The 27,356-nt window shown below is 63.6% G+C and overlaps 3 protein-coding genes across 4 annotated transcripts; 2 read left to right on the forward strand and 1 right to left on the reverse strand.

The window, feature by feature from the left end:
• Positions 1-115: 115 nt before the first annotated feature.
• Positions 116-4,379, forward strand: FAM174C (family with sequence similarity 174 member C). The gene is made up of 3 exons (XM_024236717.3): positions 116-1,015; positions 2,354-2,470; positions 3,943-4,379. Coding segments are annotated over exons 1-3 (411 nt in total). The 5' UTR covers positions 116-722; the 3' UTR covers positions 3,944-4,379.
• Positions 4,380-11,601: 7,222 nt separating this feature from the next.
• EFNA2 (ephrin A2) lies at positions 11,602-26,782 on the forward strand. Its single transcript, XM_024236718.3, has 4 exons — positions 11,602-11,836; positions 21,266-21,579; positions 24,370-24,435; positions 25,618-26,782. Exons 1-4 carry the CDS (start codon positions 11,697-11,699, stop codon positions 25,737-25,739), a joined length of 642 nt encoding a protein of 213 aa, XP_024092486.1. The 5' UTR covers positions 11,602-11,696; the 3' UTR covers positions 25,740-26,782.
• Positions 12,622-21,599, reverse strand: LOC129051720 (uncharacterized). 2 transcript variants are annotated; one of them, XM_054538549.2, is made up of 3 exons: positions 21,243-21,599; positions 17,911-18,070; positions 12,622-16,265 (listed from the first exon to the last, which is right to left on the reverse strand). In XM_054538549.2, the coding sequence occupies exon 3, from the start codon at positions 15,452-15,454 to the stop codon at positions 14,540-14,542; it is 915 nt and encodes a 304-aa protein (XP_054394524.2). In that variant the 5' UTR covers positions 15,455-16,265; positions 17,911-18,070; positions 21,243-21,599; the 3' UTR covers positions 12,622-14,539. The 2 variants fall into 2 exon arrangements, with proteins under 2 accessions (XP_054394524.2, XP_063575311.1); XM_063719241.1 differs by lacking the exon at positions 21,243-21,599 and having other exon boundaries at positions 17,911-19,230.
• Positions 26,783-27,356: the final 574 nt, after the last annotated feature.

Below are 27,356 nucleotides of genomic sequence, written 5' to 3' on the forward strand. Positions count from 1 at the left end.
GGGGGTCTGTCGGCAGAGCGGGGCCACTGGAAGAAAAAGCCTGCGGACCTCGGTTCGGCTCATGAGCAGGACCCGACAGAGAAGACTGCAAGGGTCACTGTCCGAGCAGTGACCGCGGGGGGCTCGCCACTGAGGGGGTTCGCAGCAAAGAGACTGCAGTCCCGCGGGATCTGAGGCGCACTCGGCTTCGGGGGAGCGGCGGCCGCGCAGACGCTGTCAGGCCCCGTCTTGGGCCGAGCCCCGGGTTCCCTGCAGCAGGCTGGGGAGCGGGGAGCCGCCTTCCTGGGCCCTGGACATGGCCGAGGCGTCCTCAGTGTCCGTGAGGTCGGGGCAGGAGTGGCGGGGGCCGCCCCGAAGCGGGTGGGAATGAGCGGCCCGAGGTCCTGAGGTCGGGGTCCGCCCCGTCCCCCCGCTGCCAGCCCGATTTCCTCGGAAGCCGCGCCCCCCCACGCCGGGCTGGCAATCCTGGGCTCTGCCTGCTGCGCCTTGCCGGGGCTCCCACGGGCGGGCTCCGGGCCTCCATCTTGACCCCTTCGAGCGGGTCGAGGAAACAAGCTCCGCGGCGGGCGCGCGGGGCACTGTGGGAAGCGCCGGGGCTCTCCAGGCGGAGGCGGGGCCCAGCGTCAAGCTCCGCCTCCGCGCCCCATTGGCCGACATCACCTCCGCGCGCCTGACTGACAGCGCGCATAGGGGCGGGGCGCCGCCACCGCTTCCGCCGCGCCATGGGGCCGCGCGTGCTGCAGCCGCCGCTGCTGCTGCTGCTGCTACTCCTGCTCCTGCTGGCGCTGCTGCTGGCGGTGCTGCCGTGCGGTGCCGAAGAGGCCTCGCCGCCGCGCCCCGCGCAGGTCACGTCGCCGCCGCCGGCCGTGACGAACGGGAGCCATCCGGGCGCACCGCACAACAGCACGCACGCGCGTCCGCCGGGGGCGTCGGGCTCGGCGCTGACGCGCTCCTTCTACGTGATCCTGGGCTTCTGTGGCCTGACCGCGCTGTACTTCCTGATCCGGGCGTTTAGGTGCGTCAGGCGCACGCGGGCGCCGTCTCCCAGCCGTGGCCAATTAGCGCGTGCCTAGTGCGTCACGTGCCGGGCCGCGGGTTCCTCCCCTCCCTCCCTCCGTGCTGGAGTGGGCGTGGGCGGTGCTGTGCGGGGTCGTCACGTGGTGTGGGCGGTGCAGGGGCCACGGGACTCACCCGCTCTCCAGCCTGCGGCTGGGGTTCGAGGTGGTCAGCGCCGCCGCCTCTTAACTCGGGGGTGACGCTGCCCGTTTCCCAGGTGGAGCCACTGAAGCCGGAGCATGCCGGGCAGGGGTCAGGCCCTGGCGGGGCGAGGGGTCCTCCTTGGTTCCTTGTCGCCGGATGCCCGTCCTCTCTCTCATCTTCCCGCCTGCCGCCACGGCCTTTCCGTGGGGTCCCGATTATTTTCCTTTGTGCTTCTACCCACTGAAGCTGGGCTGTCGCCAAGGTCGGCCGCGTGCCCGCCTTGGGTGCTCCCACAGCCCGGGAGGTGCAGCTGCGTCCCCAGACCCTCGCGGGGGCCTCCAGCTGTAGGCAGCCTCTGGGCAGGAGGGGCTCCTGCCTGTTCAGGCCACCCCGGCTTCCTTGGCCTGTGGGTCCAATCTCCTCTGGGCTCTTGACTACCCAGTGTGGCTCCTTCTCCCAGGTGGGAGCGACACAGCGAGGACCTTATCCCTCCCCATCACCACTCTGGCAAAGTCAAGCCGCTGTTTATTTTTTGTAAGTTTTTATTGTAGCGATGGGGTCTCGCCATATTACCCACGCTGGTCTGAACTCCTGGGCTCAAGTGATCCTTCTTCGTCGGCCTCCCAAAGTGCTAGCATTATAGATGTGAGCACCTGCGCCCCGCCATGCTGCTTTTTGTGGGCCCTGTGCAGAGCCTCCCCTGTGCTCCACACCTCTTCCTGTGGAAGCACCTACTGCGCGCTCTCCCCTGTCTGTGTCCCGCGCCCTCCCTGCCTCCCGGGCTGCTGGTTCCACTAGGGGCTTGGCCCTGAGACAGGCTTCCATTCTGTTGTCTTTGGCAAAGTCTCACCCCTGTGTGAGCCTCAGTGTTTTCATCAGTGCAATGGGAGTGACATCAGCGTGCCTCTCCTGGGTCCTGGCGCAGGGGAGTTGGGAGGGCCTGCTAGGACACGTGTCTTCTTACTGTCATCGCCATGGGACCGAATGGTAATCACTTGGCGATTAGGACATGAAAGAAGCAGGCACAGCAAAACCAGGGAGGTCTGCAGCAGGGCTCGGGGGTCCAGTAGAGGACGGCAGTGAGGGTCCTGAGGGAAGGAGGAGGCAGGGTTGGCTGGGAGGGGCCATTGACTATGCCTGGATCTACTTCCAGGTTGAAGAAGCCTCAGCGGAGGCGATACGGCCTCCTCGCCAACACTGAGGACCCCACCGAGATGGCCTCGCTGGACAGCGACGAGGAGACGGTCTTTGAATCCCGGAATCTGAGATGGTGTGCACCGTTCCCCAGCTCTGGGGCCTGGTGGGCAAGCTGGGCTGGAGACTCAGCAGGACCCGGGGACTTGGCCAAGCGATGGAGTGGTCCCTGCAATCACAGCTGACAGCGGTAGTCAAGCCACGGCCCCCCCTGGGCAGGGCTCATCCCTTTTCCTAGCCTCCATTTACAACTTTTTTAAAAAATTTAAACGTTTATTTATTTATTTATTTTTGAGGTGGAGTGGCGCGATCCCAACTCACTGCAACCTCTGCCTCCGGGGTTGAGGCGATTTTTCTGCCACAGACTCCCGAGTAGCTGGGATTACAGGCATCCACCACCACGCCTGGCTAACTTTTTGTATTTAGTAGAGATGGGGTTTCACCATGTTGGCCAGGCTGGTCTCCAACTCCTTATACCTCAGGTGATCCGCCTGCTTGGGCCTCCCAAGGCTGAGATTACAGGTGTGAGCCACCGCACCTGACCTAAGTTTTGTTTTGTTTTGTTTTGTTTTGAGATGGAGTTTTGCTCTTGTTGCCCAGGCTGGAGTGCAATGGCGTGATCTCTGCTCACTGCAACCTCCACTTCCCAGGTTCAAGCAATTCTCCCATCTCAGCCTCCTGAGTAGCTGGGATTACAGGTGCTCACCACTACACCCGTCTAATTTTTGTAGTTTTGGTAGAGACAGGGTTTCACCATGTTGGCCAGGCTGGTCTCGAACTCCTGACCTCAGGTGATCTGCCCGCTTCGGCCTCCCAAAGTGCTGGGATTACAGGCGTGAGCCACCGTGGTCAGCCTTCTTGCTTCTTTAAGGCAGGAAAGCGGCTGCAGGGCTTAGGATAGTGGGTGCTCCATCTGGGCCCCTCCCTGAGGGATGAGGTCTAAGGCAGGTGGAGAATTGACTGCAGGATGCTTCTAAACGGGCAGGGTCAGCGAGGGCCTCTCCCTGGTGTGTAATGGGGCTGGCTTCCGGAAGAGTGTCTCAGGCCGAGGGAACAGCAGGGACAGAGGCCGGGCTGGGCAGATGCTGGGCGGGACTGGGGTAGGCCTGGGCATCGAGGCAGGTGTCAGGGGTTAGCAGGGTTCTGGGCAGGGAATGATGGGTATGTTGCGCTGCAGTGTGGCTGCTGGGGGGATCTTGGCCTGTTGCGGGGTGGCAGGCATGGAGGCTGGGAGACCAGGAGACAGGGCGGCCTCTGGGGACAGCTCTGACTTTTTGAACCCCCAGGGAGGGAGGCATTGGGATCCCTGCCGATGGTCTGACTCCATCCTGGGAACCCCTCCCAGGTTTCTTCTACCTCCTGTCTGGGGGCCCCTTCCCCCGGGGTGGGCGGTTGAGCAGGGCCCAGGAGGCCAGGGGAGGGAGGCTGGGCCCTGGTGGACCGACGGGCCTGGACAGGCTGCCTGCCCCTGCCTGACCTGGGTGAGCCTCTGCCCGTCAGGGTGGGCCCTTCACTCCTCACCTCTCACCGTTGACCCCCTGCTTTCAGATGCTGAGCCAGGGAGGCCATGAGGGAAGGACAGGAGATGGGGCCCACCCCAGTGCCCAGCAACCCCCTGCTCCACTGCTCATTCCCCTGCTGGCCCCGGGGCTGGTCTCACCCAGTGCCAACCCGAGAGCTCCTTTTGGAACCTGCACAGCCCGCCCGCCTGTTGTCACCTGCACCCACCGCCGGACCATGCAGCCTCGCCTCCTGGATGCTGCCCCACCCTGGCGGAGGGTCCCAGGTGAAGACTGGAGGGACCCCAACAGCCACTGCCCAGGACGCTGAGGCTCCCTTGCCTGACTGTGACTTGTGCCTCTCTCCTGTCCCCGTGGGGACATGGCAGCCCAGAGCCAAGGCTGGGTGGGCACGTGACCCAAGGAACCTTTCTGGGAACACCTTCTTGCCGGGCTGGGAACAATAAATGCAGCCATGTCTCTGCAGCTGGTGCAGACCCCATGCCACCTCTAGACCCATGCGTACCGGTACAGCCAGTGTGGGGGTGGTTGGCAGAGCAGGGCTCAAGCCAGCCTCGGTTTCCCATCTGCGACCATGCTTGGGTTCTCCAGCCTTGCTCCCAAGTGAGGAACCCATCTCCAGCTGCCTGGGATGAGGCCCTGCCTGTCAACCTCTCTCTTCCTAGAGAAAATTCCTAGTCATCTGTCAAAGCCCCTGCCCCAGGGTCCCCTCCTCTATGCCATCCCTTCAGCCTGGGTCTCATGGGCCCTGCCCTGGAGGATCCCCACATCACCCTCATGGATACCTCTGACAATGATTCCAGGGAGCCCCAGAGCTCTGCTGTAGGAGGCTGGAGTTCCCTGCGGCCTGGGCCCCCATGCCGGACACTCCTCCCCCATCTGCCTCCTGTGGAACTTGGAGCCTGAGACCCCATCCGGGCAAGGTGCTTAATCAGCTTCCCTGGGGCCTTGTTCTTCCTGCAGGGGCCTGTGTCTGGGCGGAGTCCAGCCCTGGCCTGTCATCCTATCCCCCATGAGGTTAGCCTTGGAGAGACCATGGTGTGCGGGTACCCACGGCCTGAAGTCCCCCACAGGCAACCTGTCTGGAGCCGCCACTGCCCTGTCATGAGGAGGAGCTGCCACCAGGTGGCAGCCTTGGGCCTCCCAGTCCTCTGGCTGTCTCTGGTCCTAACCCTTCATGTGGGAAAGCGAGTCCAGCACAGCCCATTTGTCACTCCACTTCCTGAGCCCGCCGTGTCCTCACATCCACCAGGGGATGGGCAGTCCCCCAGGTTTGCGTCTCGCATACCTGCTGACCCTCCCTGTCTGCCGCCAGGGTTGGGAGGGGCTGTCTCCACTGGGGGCCAGGCTATCGCCCCCTCAGACCAGGGTCCCCTGTCCTGGTACTAACTGTTCCCTTGGGCATGTCCGTCTGACCAGGCCTGCAAAGACTCTGCTCACGTTTCTTCTTCCCCTTCCAGTGCGCCGGGTCCTTCTGTGCCCCAGCCTCAGCTGCCACCTCCAGGAAGTCCTCCCTGATTGCCCACCCCAGCCTGTTCTTTAGGGGAATCCTGCAGGGAAGGTTGGGGAAGCAATCCTCAAAGTGAGGGCAGAGCCCAAGGGAGGCCCCCGAGACTGCAGATGGGGAGGGCAGCTTGGCTCAGCCTGGCTGTGTGTGGGACTGGGGACAAGCAGGTCACACCTATGCCCTGGGCTCTGCTGTTCCCCATCTGTCTGGCCGTTGCGTCTGTCTCCAAACTCTCCCGTTTGCATCTCTCTATCTGCCTCCTTCACTTTGTCTCTGTCCGTCTCTGTCTCCATGTCTGACCCTCTGGGACGCACTTTTAACAGGTGCGGAGACACCGGCCCCGGCCCCCAACCCTGTGATCTGCGCCCCCCGTCCCACAGCTCTGAGCGCTTTCACCAGCTTCAAAAGGCACATTAATTACTCTGAGGTCAGGAGAGACCCACGCTCTGCCATCCGGAGTTGGAACACGCCGCAGCCACCAGCCCAAAGGCCGCCGCCCCCTTGAGCAGGGAGAGGGGCTCTGCTGCCTCCGTCCCCTCTGCCTGTCAGGGCCCGCGCTGCACCCCGCGTTGGTGCAGAGTAATTGGCAGCCCCCCAAAGCGAATGCACTGTTAGCCGGGGGTTCTCCCCGGCTCAGAGCCGGAGAGGGGCCTGTCAGCGAGAAATGAAAGGCGCCAGGTCCCAGCTGGTGCTCGGCCTGTGTGCGTGTGTGCGCGTGTGTGCGGGTGCCTGGGAGCTTGCGGGGGTGGGCAGTGGCTTCCTCCACCTCTCCCACGCAGACACAGGCACAGGCACAGGCACCAGCAAAATACAACCTTGTAGATACATGCTAAGCAACGCGGACAGTTCCATGAATGGGATGCCCGCAGCCCCGCGGGACACGCGATCACACACATGGGTGTGGCCTGCTCAGATCCTAACCCCACGCGGGGGAGTGTCTCAGACCCATGCCCCCCACCCTTGCCCCTCGGTGTGCCCACTGGACAAGCAGCATGTCAGGTCCCTGCCTCTGGGTGGGGGGGGGGTCTCTGCTTCAGGAACGGGTCCAGCCCAGGCTGGAGTCCAGTGGACTCACTGCTCGGCTTCTCCGCTTGTGAAATAGGGACGGGTGGGCGCTGGGGACGTGGCCTCAAAGGCGGGATGCATTGGGTTCCTTGCGGCGCCGGCTTGTGCCCGCAGCTTGGGGCCTGACATTCGTCCTGGGGAGATAAGAGACAGGGCTCCTCTGCCACCCTGGTGCCAGGGTGCCCCAGGGATGCAGCCCCATGTGCCAAATCATAGTCACTCAGGGGTTGGCAGGCGACGGAGGGCTCTGTGCCTCTTCTGGGGGTGCTAAGACCCCTGTACCCTCGATTCCCCACCTCCAGGGATCTCACCCCCAGGTGTCCATCTCCTCTGTGGGGGGCCTGAGCCACCATTGCCCCCACATCAAGGCCACTGACATCCCCGTCCCAGGCCAGCCAGCCCCTGAGAAGCACCCAGTGCTTTGCTGTGGGGCACAAAGCCACACGTGGCTATTCACGTTACTTCATTAAATTACATAAAACTGAAGGTCCAGGGCCTCAGTTACCATGGGGAGAGGTCCTCAGTCACCGTGGGGAGAGGTCCGGGTCCTCAGTCACAGTGGTCCTCAGTTGCCGTGGGGAGGGGTCCTCAGTCGCCGTGGGGAGGGGTCCTCAGTCACCGTGGGGAGAGGTCTGGGGCCTCAGTCACTGTGGGGAGCCAGAGGCTCCTGCTCTGGACAGCGATTGGTGGGAGCAGGGACATTTCCTTTGTCTTGGGAAGTTCTGGATGCTGGTGGTATCTGGACACTGGAGAACAGGTCTGTGTTCAGGCCCCGGACCTGAAGGTGGGATGAGGGAGAGAGGAAGGAGGAGGAAGTGGAGGAGGGAGGGGACAGAGTGGGAAAGAGAAGAGTGTGAATGGAGAGGAAGGATGGGAGGAGGGAGAGAGGAAGGAGAGAAGGGGAAGAGGAAAAGGAGGAGAGAGAGGAGGGTGCAGAGGATGGGGGAAGGAGGGAGAGGAGGGTGTGAAGGGGAAGGAGGGAGGAGGGAGGGGAGGGTTGGGAAGGGGAGGAAGATGTAAAAGGAGAGGGACAGAGGAAGGAAGGGGGGGTATTAAGGGGAAGAGAGTGGGAAGTGGGGAGGAAGGAGGGGAGGGTAGTATGAAGGGGGAAGGAAGGAGAAGGGAGGGGAGGAGGGTGGGAAGGGGAGGAAGGAGAGAGGGAGGGAGGGGAAAGCTGTGAAGGGAAGGAGGGAGGGGAGGAGGGAGGAAAGAAGGGAGGGAGGAGGGAGGGGAAGGTGTGAAGGGAAGGAGGGAGGGGAGGAGGAAGAGGAGGGTGTGAAGGGAGGAGGGAGGGGAAAGGTGTGAAGGAGGGAGGGGAGGAGGGAGGGGAGGAGGGAGGGGAAAGCTGTGAAGGGAAGGAGGGAGGGGAGGTGGGAGGGGAGGAGGGAGGGAGGACAGTGTGAAGGGAGGAGGGAGGGGAGGAGGGAGGGAGGAGGGTGTGAAGGAGGGAGGGGAGGGGAGGAGGGAGGGAGAGTGTGAATGGAGGAGGGAGGGGAGGAGGGAGAGAGGAGGGTGTGAAGGAAGAGCGAGGGGGAGGGTGTGAAAGGAGAAGGGAGGGGGGAAGGTGTGAAGGGAGGAGGGAGGGGAGGAGGGAGGGGAGGAGGGAGGGGAGGAGGGAGGGGAGGAGTGGGAAGGACGGGAGCTGGGGAGGAGGGGGGAGGGTGTGGAGGGAGGGGAGGAGGGAGGGAGGAGGGTGGGAGGGGAGGAGGGAGGGAGGAGGGTGTGAAGGGAGGAGGGAGGAGGGTGTGAAGGGAGGAGGGAGGAGGGAGGGAGGAGTGGGAAGGATGGGAGCTGGGGAGGAGGGAGGAGGGTGAGCTGGGAATGGGGCTGTGTGCCTGCTCTTTTCCACCACTGGCTGCAGGGGTTGTGGGAATCTTGGGTCTATGGCTGGATGGGGGCGGGGATTTTCATGTTACCCACTGGAGAAAGGGATACATTTTTATTTTCAAGGACAGTGACCCAGCCCAAGGGAAACGCCCCTGACCCCTGGGGCTAAGTGCAGACCCCAGCTCAGTGCTTCGCAGGTGGGGCGATGGACAGCGGTCGGGCTCCTGCCCAGAGTGGAGCCTGTGACCTGCCCAGGCCCCAGCGCCCCGTGACCCCTGCCGCCTGATCCTTGCCTGGCTGAGATGGGGCTTCTGAAGGCTGCTGGCACCAGGGCAGGCAGCGGATTGGGTCCAATTTATTCTGTAATGAGAAATTCTCCCCGCATATTTTTAGCTTCCTCCTGGCGTGGCGGCCTTTGAAGGCTGAGGGGCTGTGGGACGCTGATCCCAAGCCCTGTGGCCTGGCCCTGTGGGCAGTGGGTGCTGGGCACAGGCTGGACAAGCCCCTTCCTGAGTCTGGGTAGACCCCAGGCCCAGGAGTGCAGAGCAGGGGGCGGGGCCAGACCCCATCAAGCCCTGTACTGGCTCCAGACCAGGGGCTGAGGGCGACCCTGGATAACCCCTGACCTTGGCTGACCCCTGTTCCCAGAGTGAGCCTGATGTCCGATGCTCGGATCCACAGGAAGCTTACTCTAGAGTGACCTCCGGCCTCGGCCGTGTCCCCAAGCTGGCACAGCTCCCAGCCCAGGAGGGAACAAGGCTTCTTGGGCCCCCACAGTGGCCCCCCTGCGAGGCAGGGGTTTGCCAGGGCAGCCTCGCCAAGGGCCAGGCCTCGGAGCCGCCCTGCCCTCCCCTCCCGTCCCCAGGTCCTTCCTCTAGGAGCGGCCAGCGGGCGCGGGGAGGTTGAGTGGGGGACGCACCGCCTTTGTTCCCGTCCCTGCTTGGGCTCTGACCTTGAGAGAGAGACAAGAACAGAAGGAAAACGGAGCTTCTGCTCAAATCCGCTCAGCGGTGGCGGTGGCGGCGGCTCTCGCCTTGGTGGCCCCTGCATGCAAATGAGTGGCCCTGCCATGCCTGGGCGGAGGTGGTGCCCTTCCAGCTCCCACCTGTGCGGGTCCCAGTCCTGGTTTGAGAGGAGACCTCCTCCTCCCGACCCTGGTCCACCCCTCCTCACCCATGAGATCCCTTGAAGCAGGAGGGGATTTCTGATCCCAGGGTAGAAAGAAGCTTCCAGAACTCCCACTTTTGCCAGGTGGCATGCTGGGGCCGGGCACACCAAGACCCCAGGCTCACGGCTCCTTGTCCTGTGCATGGGTGCAGCCGCCGCACCTCTGCTCCGAAAGTGCTCACCTCCGGGAGTGGCCGTCCCCATCCCTAAAAGAGCCCTACCAGACCGAGCCGAGCTGCCGGGACGCTTCTCCAGCCTGCCTGGGCTGCAGAGCCTTGTGTGGCTAGAACCCCAGGCCCTCACTCCAGGGGCGCTGAGAGAGTCTGTCCAGAGGGCCTGGCAGATGACTTAGGGCCTGCGTCAGCCACCACCTGGGACAGGTTCCTGCTCTCCACTGAAGAGACACCCGGCCAGCCCTGGGCCTTCAACCTGGGACGTCTGTAGCGGGGTCAGGGGATGAGACCTGGAGCTCAGAACAGATGGGCTGAGCTCCCTGGAGGGGAGAGAACTGAGAACCTTGTCCTGGTAGGGACACTAGAGCACTGGGTGGGACAGACCTTTCTGGAAGAGCAGGATTTTAACAGGAAGAAAAAGTGGAAGGACTTCCCAGCAGGACCCAGCCTGAACAAAGGTCGGGTGGTGTGGCCCGCTGGGGAGTGGGGGGAGGAGGGCACGCAGGAGACACAGGACAGAGCCCACCGCGTCTCAGAGTTGTGGGGCGGTGGTGGGTCCTGTCCCCACCCCACCTTGCTGGGGCATAGGTTAGCTTGCCCATCTCTGGGTTCACAGTCCCTGCTAGGAGTTTGGGTAATGCCTCACACAGGGACCTTCGGGTCCAAGGGCTGTTGGTGCTTGCACTGCGGTTCCCTCTCCTGCACTGGCCCTGGTGAATGAAACTAATTCAGAGAGGTACAACACGATCTGGGCATCGCCAGCAAAGTCCAGCCGGCACTTGATGACAGCCTACCGTCCACAAGCTCAGAGTCTGGTGAGGGAGGCTGTGGCATGAATAAGGGCAAAAACAGAGGGCCAGGTGCAGTGGCTCACGCCTGTAATCCTAGCACTTTGGGAAGCCCAGGTAGGAAGATTGCCTGAGCCCAGGAGTTCAAGACCAGCATGGCCAACTTGGCCAGACCCTGTCTCTATAGATTGGAAAAAAGACAAAACAGAGGCCAGGCCCCCAGTTCCCCGCCTGTGTCAGCCTACCAGGAGGAGAAATCACTGGGCATTCCCCAAACAGATCAGACCCCGGGCCTTTGCACAAGCTGTGCCCCCGGGCAGCGGCCCTGCCCTGCCTGCAGGATTCCTGCGTGATTTGCTGTCGGCCAGGGCTTCACTTTGGGCTTCTTGGATCCCATCCCCAGCTGCTCACACTCCACATTGGTCCACCTACTATTCGCCCGGCACCCTTAGGGCTGAGGTAGGGACTTAATCCATCCCCAGGGAACAGCGCGGGTCCCGGGAGGCGACTCCCAGGAGGGCCCCAGGGAGGTCGCAGCCCAAGCAGCTTTGGACTTCGGCCAGCGCCCATCTGAAACTCTGCCCCGGCCCCCACAGGGAGGCTGGAGTTGGCCGAGCCCGATTTGGGACGCGTGCGTCGGGGTTGGTGAGGCTGTGGATAGCGCTGGAACCGGGCAGGTGAGAGGCCCGGGACTCAGGGTCGGGCCGGGTGGAGCGCGTGGGGACGCGGGAGGCAGGGTACGCCCCCGCCCTTCGGAGACCCCGGACCGGGCCACGCGAATGCCGGCGGGGGGCGCGCAGAATCGGGGTCGCTGGGGGCAGGCCCCGGGGGATGAGCCTGCGACGGGGTGGGCCGGGGCAGGGGGCGGGCGCAGGCTGGAGACCCCCGCCCAGTCCCCGCGCGGCCGGGGCACGGCGGGAGGGGGCGCCCGCGGCCCTCCCGGCGCTCGGGCGGGACAAAGGCCGGAGCCTGGGCCCCTCCCCGGCGGGTGCGGCGGCGGCGGCCCGCGCTCCGACAGTCCGCGCGGCCGGGTCCCGCGCCCGGGGCGACCCCGGCGCCCCGCCCCGCCGCCGCCTGACTTCTCGGCGCCCGAGGTCGCGCGCGCGGAGGCGGGGGCGGCCCGGGATCTCCAAGCGCCGCCGCGCCCTCCTCCCGCCCGCCCTCCGCCCGCCCGCTCGGCGGCGGCGGAGGAGGCGGAGACGGCTGGCAGGCGGCGGCCGGGAGAGCGAGCGAGCGCGGCGGCCGGACCGGGGCCATGGCGCCCGCGCAGCGCCCGCTGCTCCCGCTGCTGCTCCTGCTGTTACCGCTGCCGCCGCCGCCCTTCGCGCGCGCCGAGGACGCCGCCCGCGCCAACTCGGACCGCTACGCCGTCTACTGGAACCGCAGCAACCCCAGGTGAGCGCGGCCGCGCGCGGGGGGCGCCCGGGGACCCCCCAACGCCCCCCACGCCGCGCCCGGCCTCGCGCCCCCCGAGCTCCGGGCGCCCCCACGCGCGCGCCGCCGCCGGGATGCGGGCGCCCGGTTCCCGCGGGAGCCCCCCAGGGAGTTCTGGCCCCCCGGAGTTTGGGGGACTCGCTCCTTTCGCGCCTGCCTCCCCCGGGGCGCCCCATTGCCCTACGGACTGTGGGGACTCGCGCCCCACATCCCCCAGAGCGCCGACGTCTCTTGGAGTTTGGGGAACCCCTCTGGCACCCTCCGATGCCGGGTAGCCCCTGAGTTGCCTGCCTGGACTTGGGGGACCCCTGATCCACCCGCCTCTCTGGGGAGCCCCCTCGGTTTCGTATTTGGTGGGGATCCCCGGGGACCTTGGCACCGGAGGTGGGGGACTGTGGCCCTCGAGGGATCTCTGGGTGCGTCCTGCCCGCAGGTCCCCAGATGAACTTGGGGAAGTTGGAGTGTCCCTCCCTTAAGACCGAGCATCTGCTTCACTCCAGGGGGCCAAGGGCCCAGCTTTGAAAGGAAACTGAGGGGCCGGGGAGCTGGGGGTCAGCCCCGGGAGGAGCAGTGGGATGGAGTCCTCTCCTGTCCTCTGGGCGCTGACCGGGAAACTGAGGTGCAGAGGGGATGAGGGGCTGGCTCAAGGTCATGCAAGGGGGGACTTGGGGCGGGACCCAGGTGGCCCAGTGCCCTGCCTGCCACACCCGGCCGAGATGCCGCACCCGCCTGCCGCAGGCCCCCTTGTTTTGAACCAGGTCCGGGCCAGGCACGATGTGGGGGACAGGAGAAGCCCCCGTTGGTCAGAGCAAGAAAAGTTTGCCGGGGCCTGGCCATGGCCTGGTCGTCGGCAGAAGCCTCCGAGCCATCCCAGGGTCTCAAGGCCCGAGCAGGCTGCAGCTTCCCTGGGGGTCCCGTGGGAGCCGGGGCTTTGGGGGTCCTGGGGCTCGGTAGGGAGTCAGCCCCAGCATTCAGGGTGTCACCGTCTTCCCAAGGTGCACAGAGCTGCACATCGGGGGCTGAGGCGGCCACCCCCCCCCGCCCACTCTTCTGCCACTGGTCACTTTCTCTCCGTTTTCCAGCCGCTTCCTGTGCCAACCGAGCCACCCTCCGGAGCCCGCCATCCCTTCTTGTCCCCGCTGTCTCCTGCTGTCCTCGGTCCCCGGGAGGAAAGTTGCATGAAGGGGTCTCTTTGAGGCGGGCTCGGGGACAAGGGCGGCCCGTGTTCCGCCGTGGGGTTGGGGAACACGCACAGGCCCACCCCCAACCCTGGTCGACGGCCTCGGATCGGGCCCCTGGGGGCTGAGGGCAGGGACCCCGGGCTGCTGTTGGACGGCTGGCCCACCTCAGAGCGGGTCCCTGAGCTGCCCGCTGTGCTGGTCACATGTGGGTTTGATTAAGGCTGTCGCTGGCCGTGCGGGGAGTCCAGCGGGCAGCGCTTCCCCGGCCCAAGTTTTTGGTTTCAGCTGCGGAATCTCCCATCCCCAGCGTGGCCTGTCCTTTGTTCTAGCAAACGCCAAACACACGAGGACCCAGCAACCGGGGGGAGGAAAGGGGTCGCCAAGGCCACCCTGCTGCCCCACCTGCCACAGGGCTGCGGGCTGCGGGCTGCGGGCCGGACCCCCGGCCAGGGGAAGGAAGCGGCCTCCCCAGTGCCTGGCTTGGCCCAGCCACCTCCTGTTGCTCCGGGTCTGACCCGGTTGCCCAGCTCTGACCGCTGCCTGAGGGAATGGCCGTGCTGGTCCGTAGAGCCGACCTGGGCAGCACCGGGGCTGCCTCCTCCTGCCTCTCCTGCCCGCGGTATCCAGGGTTGCTGGGGACGGAGCCGACACCCTGCAGTGGGGCCCAGGGCTGGGTGAGCACCTTCCCGGGAAGCCGGGATCCAGCCAGAATCAGGGCTTCGTCGCCAACATCGGGGGTCTCTGCAGTTCTCAGATTTGGTGTCCAGGGGCACCTGCCTGGGACCTGTGCCTGGGTGGCGGGGGTGTCAGGCACGGCAGGGGGTGGTGCTGGGCCTCCGTATCCAAGGGGACCCTGTGGAGGGGACATCGGCTTGGGGAGAGGAGTGGCGTCAGCCAGCAGGCCTAAGGTGTGAGGCTGGGCTGGCCGGGGAGGGATGATGGGGTCGGGCAGGTGTGTGGGGGATGTGGGGACCCCAAGTCTTTGAGAGGGGCATACAGAAAGGCACTGGGAGACGGGGACAGCTGCGATGGGGGGCAGACAGCAGCGTGGGCACCAGGGGACCGTGTGCTCGATGGGGCCCGCAGGCCCGGGCAGTGCCATAGCGTCGCCGGCCACCCCTTCCGCCCATTGGCCTGGCACCTGTGCCCAGGCGACAACTGTGTGGTCTGTTTCCACATCACACCCTCTCTGCTGTGAGATGCGTTGCCCGCACCCAGGGGACCCCGCACCCACCTTTTTGGGCCGCTATAAGGTGGGGCCCCATTGGGTGGTCTGGCTAGTTGGCCCCGCCACCCCCACCAGTGACTGCACAGCGTCTGTCCGACCCACCCCTCAACCTGAGCTGGGTACCCCTGAACTGGCCGCCAGGAGTCTCTGGGCCTGTTCCCAGCCAACCCGCATCAGGCTAGGGCTTCCAGGGCTTGGACCTGGCCGGCTACCCTCACCTGTCCTGTTGGACCTGGCCGGCTGCCCTCACCTGTTCTATTGGACCTGGCCGGCTGCCCTCACCTGTCCTGGCCACGACACTGCGTGTGCATTCCCATGGCTGCTCATGTGTGTTTGCGTGCAGTGGTGGGGAGAAGTGGTGTGCAGGTGTGCCTGGAGTCGCATCCAGCTGCAAGTTACATGTGTCTGTGTGTGGCAGGAGGCTGCGTGAATCCACAGGGCACAGCTCTGGCGTGTTTGCACATGTGTCTGCGTGATTGCATATGAGGTGCATGTGTGTGTGCATGAGTGTGCCTGTGCATGGCACCCGCGTCTGCAGTGTCCGAGGTCCCTGTGCGTGTCTGCCTGTGGCATGCATGAATTTTGTCTGTGTGTGGAGTGCAGGTGTGTGTGCGTGTTTGCGTGTGGGGTGCATGTAAGTGTGTCTGCCTGGGGGCAGTGCTGGCTGGCTGAGGGCCTGCAATGTGGGGGCAGTGGTGGCCCCAGCATGGTCCACGATGGCAACCCCGCTGTTGGCCCTCCCTCTCCTCCTCCCCTGGGGACGGGACCAGGGCCCGTGTGCAAATGGCCATCGAGCCTCAGAGCAGGGTGGACGCAGGGACCTGTGGTCCCCAGGAGTCCCCACCTTCTGGTTGGAAATCTGCAGCCATGTGGACCTGGGTTGGGGGCACTGGGTGGGCGCCTGCCCACACTGGGCATCTCTGGGCTTCGGCCACCCTCCCGGGGTTCCCCATGAACCCAATGGCCCTTGGGTGTGGGCAGCAGCCGGGCTCCCCTCAAACACCAGATGGAAAATGGTGACCTTTGCAAGGGCTCACTCCCCAAGGGAGGAGCCGTCCCCCGGCAGAGGGCAGAGGTGAATGGGGTGTCCCACTCCCCGTGGCATCGCCGGCGTCCCTCGGCCTCAGGGGGAGCCGGCTTTGAAGGGGGTGATGCTGTGTTCTGCTGCATGAGGGTTTTTTGTTTTGTTTGAGAGAAGCTGGTCCACTCGGCATTGGGGGGCTAGGAGAGCCGGGCGGTGGGCCTGAGGGTGGGGTCCTGGAGGCTGTGGGGTACCTGGACTCGGACTCTGGAGTCTGGGAGACCTGGGCGTGACGTCGGGCAGGTGCCTCAGCAGCCTGGAACCCCCAGGCCTGCTCCGTGAAGTGGGGGTGATGGAGCCTTGCGGTGGGTGCGGCTCGGCCAATAGGGCCTGGTGTGGATGGGCAAAGGCCTGAGGGTGGTCCCAGGGGTTTAGTGTCCCCTCCCCAGAGGGGAAACTGAGGCAGCTTCTGTGGTGGGGAGGATGCTTCCACTGAGGCACCATGGTCTCTGTGTCTCACGGTCTCTTTGGGTCTCTGTCTTCCCCATCTCTGGGCATCCTGGGGTGCCATGGGTGGCCGAGGCCTTCCGCCTCCACCGCAGGCCTCCCTGGGCGGCCTCAGTTTGCAGAGAAGGGAACAGAGGCTCCGTGGCGGGGGGCCGTGAACGCAGTGGGATTTGATCTTCCCCCGTCTCTGGGCTGACGTCTCCATAGGTCTGCAGGGGACCGGCCCTACGTGGGTCCCTCGGGGTCACGCGGAGGCGGCGGGTTGTGCGTTCATGGGGGTCCAGGTGGCAGCGTTTCTGTGGAGCTGGTGGTTTCCTTCTCATCCATGAGGGTCCTGCCCCGGTGGCCGTGTGTTCCCCGGGACACGGCTTCTCTCCTCCTCAGGAACCGGGATGCAGCCAGGCCTTGCCCCTCGGTCCTGTGTGCGGGACCAGCCTCTTCTGCGGATGGGTCCTGAGGGAGAGCTGGGCTTTGTACCTTGCTGGGGGAAGGGCTGAGCTCCCCCCGTCCCTGTACCCACTGTCCTGTCGCCCCAGACACACAGGCTGCGGAGGAGCAGACGAGCCGGCGGGGTTTTTGCTTTAACCTCAAGCAGGCGTTTGAACTCTGTGGCCGAGCCGGTCCCGGTGGGGGGCTCGTGCCACACCTGCTCCCAGACCAGGCTGGTGTGGGGTCTGGCCGAGAGACTCAGCGGCGTGCCCCCCCCAGCTCTGTGTGCCCCTCGTCCGCCTGCCCTGTGGGTCGGGGGCCCCCACTTCAGGGACAGAGCAGCCGAGGCCCTGAGAGACGGTGACTCACCCAAGGCCACCTGGAAGTTGGGCACAGTCCAGGGTGTCCCGCCTGGGGCCGGCCCGGGGGGAGCCAGGGATAGCCCTGGGAGGGGCAGGAAGGTGGGTGGCCGATGGCAGCTGCTCTCGCTGCACTCTGTACCAGGGCCACCCACGCCCACGGTGATGGAGGCTGAGGTGGGGCTGACCCTGCCCGGCCCATCTTTTTCCTATTTTCCTTCATTTCTAAGGCCCTGCCTCAGTTTACCCTCCTGCACCACTAGGCCATACTTGTCCTTTCTCGGGCAGACCCTGCACCATCCCGGGGACTGATTTCCCTTCAGGTCCCACCCAGGTCCTGAGCAGGAGGAAAAGCTCCCTCAGTCAGGGGGGACATCTCTTCCGTCCCTGGAAAAGCCAGGTGTGGGTGCTGGCGGTCATCCCAGCAGGTCTTGCTGGGGGTGGCAGGAGGGGACGGGCAGCCTCAGCCCCACGCTGGGCTTCGGGACCCGCGCTGCCTGCTCATCTGGCCAGCCTGGGCCTCCCCGGGAGCTTCTCCACCCTGGAAGAGAGATGGGGACGGGTGCAGGAGAGCACCTGCCCACCCACGGGGTCCTGGCTGCCGGCCACACCGCTGCCTCAGTTTCCAGTCCTGGAAGGCCGCCCAGCCCACCCCCACCCCAGTTTTGGGCGAGATTCCTAATTAGTCGCTTAGCTATTAGCGTCTAATAACTTGACAATTGCCCGATTGGAGCTAATTAGCTCCAGGCCGCTTGCTGGAAGGGGGTGACAGCCAGGAGGCCCAGTGGGCAGGAGGGGAGCCCTGCTGGGTGAGGCTCTGCCTGGGGCCTGGAGGGCTGCCTGGAGGCGTGGACTTTGGCACCCGCAGGTTGAGTGAGCATGGGGGGGAAGGTGTGGCCCGGCAGAAGGAACCCGGAGGAGTAAAAGCTGCCACCGCCGCTCTGTCTGGGAAAAAATCCCAAATCAGTCATTAACCCCTTAGTGAGAATTTCAGTCTCTCTGCCATTCTGGGGAGGATTTGCATATCGAGGCTTCATCACTAATGGAGGAAGCGAAGGCTTTGTCTGCCTCTCCCCAGGTGTGGTTTTGGAGTGGGGGGTGGGGGCCCCCTCCTCCCTCCCGCCTGCAGGCGCCACCCTCAACAGGGGCAACGCGCCCGCCTCGGGCTCGCCTGCCAACTTGGAACCGGGAATGCCAACACAGCAAGGCCGCCACTATTTTAGAGACGCAAAGGGAAAAATACGGCCCCACTCCGGCAGCCAGAGCCGGGGGTGGGGGTTCCCCTGGGACGTACCCCCCAACACACGCACCTGTGGGCTGCTCCTCACAACTCTGGCATTGCAAAGTCCTCGCCTCTTGACCTTTTTAATTCACTCGTTATTGAGCACCACTGTATGCAGGGCCTGTGTAGGGCCTTGGGGAAGGGACAGAGGAGGCCAACATCAGGATCCGGGATTCAGACAGCAAACCCTGTAAAGAGCAGATGTGATATGGGGTGGGGCACAGGGAACAGCATTGCAGGCAGTGGGAACAGCACCTGCAGAGGCCCTTGGTGGGAACAGGGACAGCCGGGAGGCTGGTGTGGCTGGAAGGGAGGAGTCTTGGAGAGAGGAGGATGAGGAGGGTGGAGTGGATGGGCCACACAGGCCTGGAGGGGTGTGGATTTTATTCTGAGGATCAGGAATGGATGGAAGGGTCTGAGCCGCCGCCAATGTGTTACAGGGTCTGCTTTGCAGAAGAGTGAGGCTTGGGATATGGGGAGGCTGGGCCCTGGCAGACTCTCGCTGTAGCCTGGAGCGGCCCAGGCACCTGGCTGCTCAGCCACACAGAAGCCTCGGTCTCTGATGTTTTACCGAAGGCAGAACAGGAGGAGAGAACACGGTGGTGTCAGACGTGGGCGAAGGAGGCACCATCGGGGAACCAAGAGGCCAGAGGGGGACCAACAGGGCTGGTGCTGTGGGCCCACCTTCAGAGGCTGCTCTGTCTCAAGAAGCGTCCTGCTAGGAGCCAGGTTCTTTTTTTGGGTTCAGTGTGGCTCCCTGGGGATCATTGCCGGGACAGGAGGGGAAACTGAGGCCACTGGGCAGTGGGGAGCCCAGACGCCCCTGTGGTTCCTCCACGGAGGCCTCCCCTGCAGGGCGACCTAGTGTGGGCAGTCCCAGGCGGGAGCTGGGCCTTGGCTGCCATCGACCGCCTGATCAATGGGCTTTCACTTGGGCTGGGCAGGAACGAAAATGACTTTTCAAAAAGGTTGGAGCAGCTTCTGCATCGATTGTGCCCAAGGGGCCAGCGGGTCAATGAGACGCCTGTACCCGGCCGGCCAATGGGGCAGCCTGAGGGGTGGGCTGAGGTCGAGCCCGTCTCCGTCTGAGCCTGTATGGGGGCTGCCCCCGTGTCTGTGCGGACGCACCCCGAGTGTCCAACAGCCGGGAGGACCATCCCCCTGCACGGAGGGGAAAGGGAGCCTCTGAGAGGAGGACAGACCTCGAGACCCAAGAGCTCAAATCCAGACCCAAGCCCAGAACTGCAAGGTTCTGAAGCCCCGGACAGGCCCCTGCCCCCCAGGCCTGGTGCCCAGGGGAGATTTCCCTGCAAAACGCCCTCCCACTGTCCCCTGTGCTGGGCTCACAGGGGTGATGAAGGAGGCCTGGGAAGCTCTCCGTCCCTGGACGAATCCAACCAGGTAGGGAAGGGCTGGAGAGTGATTTCACCACCTCCGCCTCCCTGCCTTGGAATTCTTTGCTCTGGAGATCTTCGTGCCGGATCCCTAGTGGGGAAACTGAGGCTCAAGTGAGCATGCCTGCCTGCCCCTTCTCACCCCTGGAGACCCAGGAACCCCCAGCCCCGCCTGGAGTGGCATCTCGGGGTGGCGGGGGGCCGGGCCGATGCCGTCTGATAATCCCACCACCCTCTTTCTCGAGCTGCTGTGCCAATTAGTGCCCCCGGTGTGGGGCCTGCGGCAGGTTCACCCCTGCAGGCCAGAGTGGCGGTGGCTGTGCTGGGCCTGGAGGCAGTGCCAGGGCTGGGATCGGAGCAGCCTGTACCCACGTGCTGCCAACACTGGTGGGGCCTCAGTTTCCCCTGCCTGTGCATAGAGGGAGGAGGCAGGAGCGGTGTGGGGGACCCCCCATTCCTCCCTGTTCAGGTCTTTTATGTGCTAATAAGTCCCTCTCAGGGCTCCCCTGGTGCCCCGCTTGGTCCAGGCCGCCGGTTACATGACAGGGGCCCTGGGGACCACAGCCAGGAGATCTAAGGGCTCCTGCTGCCATCGCCCGAGGCGGTGAGGGACAGAGCCGCCGGTCCCTCTCTCGGCTGACCTCTATCCTCACAGACAAGGCCGGGTCAGGGGGCTCCCTGGAGGAAGGGGCTTGCGGGTTGCATCTGGGGGACCTCAGGGCAAAGGCCTGGAGGCAGGGCTGGGGGCTGAGGTGTCAGGAGTGCAGGCACCAGGGAGGGAGACCAGGAGGCCGCCGGATTCCGGGGCTCAGGTCTCGGGAGGTTTCTGGGTTCCAGATGTGAGAGGGTGGTGTGGGGCTCACAGGGGCACACAGGAGGGCAGGGGTGGGGCTGGGAGTGGAGCCCAGGATGCCTCCAAACTGGGCAGCGGGTGGAACTCTGCGGGACTGAGAGGGGGGGTGGCAGGTGGAACTCAGGGGTTGAAGCGGGGGGGGGGGGCGGGGGGCGCGACAGGTGAAACTCCTTAGGAGCTGGGAGTGGAACCCAGGATGTCTCTGAGCTGGGCGGCGGGTGCGGGTGGAACTCGGGGGCGCTGATGCCTCCAAGCTGGGCAGCAGGTGGAACTCGGGGGGCTGAGAGAGAGGGGGTCGTGGGCGGAACTCTGGGGGTGCTGAGAGAGAGGAGGGTGGAGGGATTCTTCACGCCAAGTTCCGTTCTCTTTGGGGAAACTGAGGCCAGGGTGGGGGCAGAGCTTGCCCCAGAGCGAGCTGGAATGCCCGACCTGTGTCCCCCACGCTGCCCCGGTCCTTCTCAACAGGCGGGAGTGCAGAAGGAAAGCAGGGCTGGGGGCTGCCTGGAGGAGGCAGCACAGATGTTCAGCATGTTAGGTAGATGCTAAGTTTCTGGAGAGGGAATTCTTGGTGGAGGGACAGCTTGTGCAGAGGCCCGGAGTCAGGAACCCCCCGCCGGCCCTTTGCACACAGGGGTCCAGATGTCACCCACCTGGACACCCACCTCGCTGCTGGCCCTGCCGTGGGGCTGTTGGGGACGCTGAGGCAGGAGGTGGGGGGCAGTGCCAGGCAAGAGACGGTGGGCTCCCAACCCCACCTGCTGACCGCTATCACCATTCAGGGCCCAGGCGGAGTCCACCTTGCGAACTGACCCCTCCCCCGTTCCCCGGCCTGACTTCCCCGTGCACCTGTCCCCTGACCCGTCCCTCCCCGCTCACCCTGTCCCGTGCCCCGTGCACCTGTCGCCTGAGCCATCTCTCCCCGCGCACCCTGACCCGTGCCCCATGCACCTGTCCCCTGACCCTGTCCCCCCCTGGCGCACCCTGACCCGTCCCCCGTGCTCCTGACCCCGGCCCTCCCCGCGCACCCTGACCCGTCCCTCGTGCTCCTGTCCCCTGACCCCGGCCCTCCCCGCGCACCCTGACCGTGCCCCGTTCCTCGCTCCGGGCGCTGACCTCTGGCCGCCTTGTCCCCGCAGGTTCCACGCAGGCGCAGGGGACGACGGCGGGGGCTACACGGTGGAGGTGAGCATCAATGACTACCTGGACATCTACTGCCCGCACTATGGGGCGCCGCTGCCGCCGGCCGAGCGCATGGAGCACTACGTGCTGTACATGGTCAACGGCGAGGGCCACGCCTCCTGCGACCACCGCCAGCGCGGCTTCAAGCGCTGGGAGTGCAACCGGCCCGCCGCGCCCGGGGGGCCGCTCAAGTTCTCGGAGAAGTTCCAGCTCTTCACGCCCTTCTCCCTGGGCTTCGAGTTCCGGCCCGGCCACGAGTATTACTACATTTGTGAGTGGGGTCGGGCCGGGGTTGCCGGGGCCCGAGTGGGCGGGGCCGCGGCGGTGGGGCCGGGGAGTGGGCGGGGCAGCGCCGTGGGCGGGGTCGCGGAGTGGGGGCAGGGGCGCGCGGGGCCGCAGAGTGGGCGGGGCCGCAGAGTGGGCGGGGCAGCGCCGTGGGCGGGGTCGCGGAGCGGGGGCAGGGGCGGGCGGGGCCGCAGAGTGGGCGGGGCCGCGGGGCGGGGCAGCGCCGTGGGCGGGGTCGCGGAGTGGGGGCAGGGGCGGGCGGGGCCGCAGAGTGGGCGGGGCCGCGGAGTGGGGTCAGGGCCGGCGCTGGCCACTGACCCACCCAGGTCACTGACCCCCCCAGAAGTCAAGTGCATGATGGACTTGCCATCCTCCCAGCCATCCCGGAAGGCCTGGACTTTCCTCGTCCTTCGTTGCATATGGCGAAACTGAGGCTTGGAGGGGGACTGAGGCTGCGCTATTGTGATCTTGGGCCTCCAGCTCAGACCACTTGGCGGTTAGGCCAAAAGACCTGGCTCAGCCCCCCGATAGCGAGACCAGGGTGCCCGAGCCCCAGCACACTGAGGAGGGAAACTGAGGCATCCGGAGCCCAGCAGGGGAGGGGAGCTTGGTGGAAGCCACAGTTAGGCTGGGTGCTGGGGCTTACTCCTGCAATTCCAGCACTTTGGGAGGCTGAGGCGGGAGGATCACTTGAGGCCAGCGTGGACAACGTAGGGAGACCTTCTCTCTACAAAAACATAAAAACAATTAGCCAGGTGTGGTGGCATGGGCCTGTGGTCCCAGCTGTGCGGGGGGCTGAGGTAGGAGGGCTGCTTGGAGTGCATGAGCTCTGGTCACTCCACTGCACTCCAGCCTGGGTGGCAGAGCGAGGCCCTGTCTTTAAAAGAAGAAAAAAAACCCACAGGGCCCCTGCTGCACCAGCCGCACCCAGACTGGGTAGGGGGTCTCCAGGTCCTCCCTGCCCCGCACCCACCCCGGTATCTCCCTGGGACCCATGCCAGGCTCGGACACTCCCTGAGGACCGTGGGGTCTTCATCTGAAGGTTGGGTGGCGGCAGCCTTGGGGATAGTCACATCTGCAGGACTCCATGGTGGGCCAGGCTGGGTGGACCAGGCTGAGGGAGGCTGCCAGTCCCTGCTACTTATCGGAGGTCCGAAGCTGGCCTGTCTGTCCCCACGAAAGGCCAAAGCCAGGTGGTGAACACAGCAGCGCCAGCCGGAGTCCCAGTCCTGCTTGATATCTGTGACCTTGGTGGGGAATGTGGGGTCCAGGCACTGCCCACCTGAGATGGGGATGATGGCATCACACTCGTGGCTTCCGCCGTGGCGCTGAGACTGAGGGATTCTCGTGGAGTGGGGACCCCGGCTTCTCAGCATCTCGGAGCCCGAGGGATGGGGAGTCGGGGATCTGGGGTCTGTGCCCCCAGGCTGCAGGGGGGCCAGTGCCTGGACACCCAGCTCCTGCTGTGTGAAATGAAACTTTACAAGGCCCCATTGCCTCCTTTCTCTGCTCTAGTTGGATTTTTCCCTTTTAATTCAGGGAAGAAGCGGGTGGGGGAGGGGGGAAGGTGTTTAAATTAAGTCCCCATAATATGAGAAAAATTACATTTTTCTTTCTGAGACGGCAGTTTCATAAAGATAATTACTGTAATTATTCGTCCTATCTGTGTGATGAATGTTATTTTTATTACGTGCTTTTTATCTTCATCTTCCAGTGTGAGGGGTTTCTAGGGGGCGGACAGAGGTGGTAGCCATGAGAGCCAGGCCGTCAGGGGCCCCAGGCCCGGCAGAGACAGCAAGACCACATCCATGTGTGCATGCACGTGGACCCGTCCCCTGTTCAATTGTCCACACGTGTGCACACCCCAGCGGCCCTTGCTTCAGGGGTCCTTTTCCTCGTCTCTTGACCCTTGCGGACACCCCCACTGCACTCCAGGACGCTTCTGGGGGCCCAAAAGTAGGGGCAGTGATGCCAGAATTTTGGGCGTAAAAACCAGATGGAAATAATCTTTCCCGGCCAGGCGTGGCGGTGGCTCACGCCTGTAATCCCAGCACTTTGGGAGGCCGAGGCAGGTGGATCACCTGAGGTCAGGAGTTCAAGACCAGCCCAGCCAACATGGTGAAACCCCGTCTCTACTAAAAATACAAAAATTAGCCAGGCATGGTGGCACACATTTGTAATCCTGCTTACTTGGGAGGCTGAGGCAGGAGAATCGCTTGAACCCAGGAGGCGGAGGTTGCAGTGAGCTGAGATCGTACCATTGCACTCCAGCCTGGGCGACAAGAGCAAAGCTCCATCACAAAAAAAAAAAAAAAAAAAAAAAAAGAATCTTTCCCAGAGACTCTACTGTGTTGCCAGGCAAGGCCCAGAGAGGGAGCGGCTTGTCCACAGGCTCTCAGAGGCAGAGATTTGAACCCAGGTCAATCATTTCACTATTGATATATCACCTCTTTGCTGATTGCTTGAAAACAAATACATCATTTTCCAAGCTCACCCTGTGCTGCCCTGGGGTGAGGCAGAGCAGAACAAAGACACAGACACCCCCAGGTCCTGGGATCAGGATTGGACAGAGGGAGGAGCAGGGGGAATGTGCAGGAGACTGCTGGGAAATAGGGGGCGTTGTGTCTGGGGCTTTGATTTACGATTAGGAGTTTTATGGGTGGCTCTCCACCTGGGGTCAGGGTTGATTCACCAGGGTGGGGAAGGGAGTACAGCCCCAGGAGGTCTCAGGCACCAAGAGCCACTTCCCCACTCATCCCCATCCCCTCTCTTCTAGCTGCCACGCCTCCCAATGCTGTTGACCGGCCTTGCCTGCGACTGAAGGTGTATGTGCGGCCGACCAGTAAGTGCTCAGGGGAATGGGCAGGATCCAGGCCCCCACCCCTGTGTCCTAAACCCACAGAACCAGTGAGTGTTCAGAAGAGCCAGGACAGGGGGCCTTGGGTTTCCCTATCTTGCCCTGCCTTGCCCCAGCCTCGATTTCCCCATCTGACGAACATGTCAGACCTTCGAGAGTGAAGGTTAGCTGAGCGCAGTGGCTCACGCCTATAATCCCAGCAGTTTGGGATGCTGAGGGGGGAGAATCGTTTGAGCCCAGGAAGCCGAGGCTGCAGTGAGCCGAGATCACGCCACTGCACTCCAGCCTGGGTGACAGAGCAAGACTCCGTCTCTAAAAGACAAAGCAGGCCAGGTGTGGTGGCTCACGCCTGTAATCCCAACTTTGGGAGCCTGAGGCAGGTGGATCACCTGAGGTCAGGAGTTTGAGACCAGCCTGGTTAACATGGCGAAACCCCATCTCTACTAAAAATACAAAATTTAGCCGGGCCTGGTGGTGGGCTCCTGTAATCCCAGCTACTCAGGAGACTGAGGCAGGAGAATCACTTGAACCCGGGAAGTGGAGGTTGCAGTGAGCCCAGATTGTGCCACTGCTCTCCAGCCTGGGTGATACAGCAAGACTGCGTCTAAAAAATAAAATAAAAATAAAAATAAAAACAGAGTGGCCGGGCACGGTGGCTCACACCTGTAATCCCAGCACTTTGGGAGGCTGAGGCGGGCGGACCCCAAGGTCAAGAGATGGAGACCGTCCTGGCCAACATGGTGAAACCCCATCTCTACTAAAAATACAGAATTAGCCGGGCGTGGTGGCGCATGCCTGTAGTCCCAGCTACTTGGGAGGCTGAGGCTGGAGAATTGCTTGAACCCGGGAGGCGGAGGTTGCAGTGAGCCCAGATTGCGCCACTGCACTCCAGCCTGGCGACAGTGAGACTCCTTCTCAAAAAAATAAAATAAAGCAAAAAAAAAGATTAAAGAGTGAAGGTTGAATTCAACAGCCAGGTCCCCCACTTGAGGCCAAGTGACTTTGCCCGGAGAATGGGCATCGGGGATAGCACCAAGAGGGAGCCGAGGGCCTGCCTGGTGGGGTGATGAGCCCGTTGGGCAGATGTGCACCCTGAGGGCGGGTGGCATGTGGGGAGCCGTGTGGGGTTTGGGCCGCCCCTGAGCGTGCTGTCTCTGCCACCCGCAGACGAGACCCTGTACGAGGCTCCTGAGCCCATCTTCACCAGCAATAACTCGTGTAGCAGCCCGGGCGGCTGCCGCCTCTTCCTCAGCACCATCCCCGTGCTCTGGACCCTCCTGGGTTCCTAGTCCCAGCCCCGCAGGACACCGGCCCTGCCTGGACGGCCCCGCCTGGACCGCCTGACCTCGGCCCTCCGGACCTGGCTGCGGCCCCCGCCTCTGAGACCAAATAGAGACGCTGCTTCTCCCTCACCTGGTGCCGCCCCCGCCGGGCAGGGGCCATCCACCCGCCCCAGGACCAGCCCTCAGGGAGGGGACGGCCGAGAGCGCCCCCCACCCCCCGAGGCTGGAGGGGCTGGGGTGTGGGTGCAGAGCCTGGCCAAGCCATCTCCTCTGGGGCGTCGGAGAACCTGGGAACCTCTTGGCAATTTTTTTTTTTAGTGTATTTTTCGTGGTTGGATCAAAAAGACTTGAGTTTTTAATTTAATTTATTCCCTGCCATTGCAGCGGGGCGGGGTCCCTGTGCCCTGGCCTGGGGGAGGGGAACGCGGAACACGGGGTCGGGAACACAGCTGCTCCTCTCTGCTCTGCACCCCACTTGTGGGGTTCTGGCTGCAGCCCACCACGGACCCCCCCGTGATCCAGGTTGGGTGAGTCTGAGCCGGAAGGGGTACGTGGTGAGCGCCCCTAATTGTGGTTGGGGGGACCTCATACCCCATCGCCCACCCCTGTCCTCCTGGTAATTTCCTCCCAGACACTGTTTTGCTCCAGCGCCCTTCGGAATCACAGTCCTGCCATGTCTTAGAAACTGCTTTGGCCGATGCAAACAGCCCCCTACCCGTCCCCCTCACCGGCCCTCTCCGAGGCCGAGAAGACCTTCTATTCCTGTAAATAGAGCCAGCAAGTGCAAACTGTGATTTTATTTTCCACGTATTCCTGAGGACGGACTGGACTGTTTATGTTTTTTCAGCCCTTCATAGGGGGTCTTTTATTTTGGTGGGGGGGTGGGGTGGACTTTTAGAGTAGAAGCTGCACTTGGCAATAAGCTCCTTTTGTCTGTCAGAGCCCCTCTCTCAGCTCTGTGACCTGATAATGTTTCTAAGAAAAAGAAAAAAAGGACAAAAAGGAGGGAACCACTACCAAAAAAAAAAAAAAAGAAACTCCTCCCCGAAGACACTTTAATGAAGGAAACAACGCATTTATACGGATTTCATATTTCTATCCGCCTTTCCTGACTCTGTGTTTTATATATATTATATATAAATATATATTGTGTACGGCCGCCGGCCGGCGGCTCGAGGCACGCCCGGTGGTGGGGGGTGGGCAGAGGGCTTTTGTAGGGGGTCGGCGGGGCGGGCCGCGTTGCCAGGCCTGGAGCTGGCGACCGGGCCTCCCCTCTTCCCGTCACAATCAACTTTGGATTCTGTATTTTTTTATAATAAAATGAGCATAAACCTCAAACACGTGTGTCTGTATGTGGGGGCCTTGCCGTACTTGAAGGAGAGTTTTGCATTCCTAATTTGGCAGTAGATGCTGGGTGTGGTGGTTTACTCCTGTGATTCCAGCACTTTTGGAGGCTGAGGCGGGCAGATTGCTTGAGGTCAGGAGTTCGAAACCAGTCTGGCCAACATGGTGAAACCGCATCTCTACTAAAAATACAAAAAAAAAAACCCCAGGTGAGGTGGTGCACACCTGTCATCCCAGCTACTCGGGAGGCTGAGGCAGGAGAACCTCTTGAACCCGGGA

The sequence above is a fragment of the Pongo abelii genome, chromosome 20, assembly GCF_028885655.2.
Source record: "Pongo abelii isolate AG06213 chromosome 20, NHGRI_mPonAbe1-v2.0_pri, whole genome shotgun sequence".
NCBI classification, from domain to species: domain Eukaryota; kingdom Metazoa; phylum Chordata; class Mammalia; order Primates; family Hominidae; genus Pongo; species Pongo abelii.

Coding starts and splice junctions, on each gene's coding strand:
- FAM174C (XM_024236717.3), top strand. CDS start 723: ATGGGGCCGCGCGTGCTGCAGCCGCCGCTGCTGCTGCTGCTGCTACTC. Junction 1,016..2,353: donor TTCCTGATCCGGGCGTTTAG/GTGCGTCAGGCG, acceptor ATCTACTTCCAG/GTTGAAGAAGCCTCAGCGGA.
- EFNA2 (XM_024236718.3), top strand. CDS start 11,697: ATGGCGCCCGCGCAGCGCCCGCTGCTCCCGCTGCTGCTCCTGCTGTTA. Junction 21,580..24,369: donor CCACGAGTATTACTACATTT/GTGAGTGGGGTC, acceptor CCTCTCTTCTAG/CTGCCACGCCTCCCAATGCT. Junction 24,436..25,617: donor GGTGTATGTGCGGCCGACCA/GTAAGTGCTCAG, acceptor TGCCACCCGCAG/ACGAGACCCTGTACGAGGCT.
- LOC129051720 (XM_054538549.2), bottom strand. CDS start 15,454: ATGCAGCAGAACACAGCATCACCCCCTTCAAAGCCGGCTCCCCCTGAG.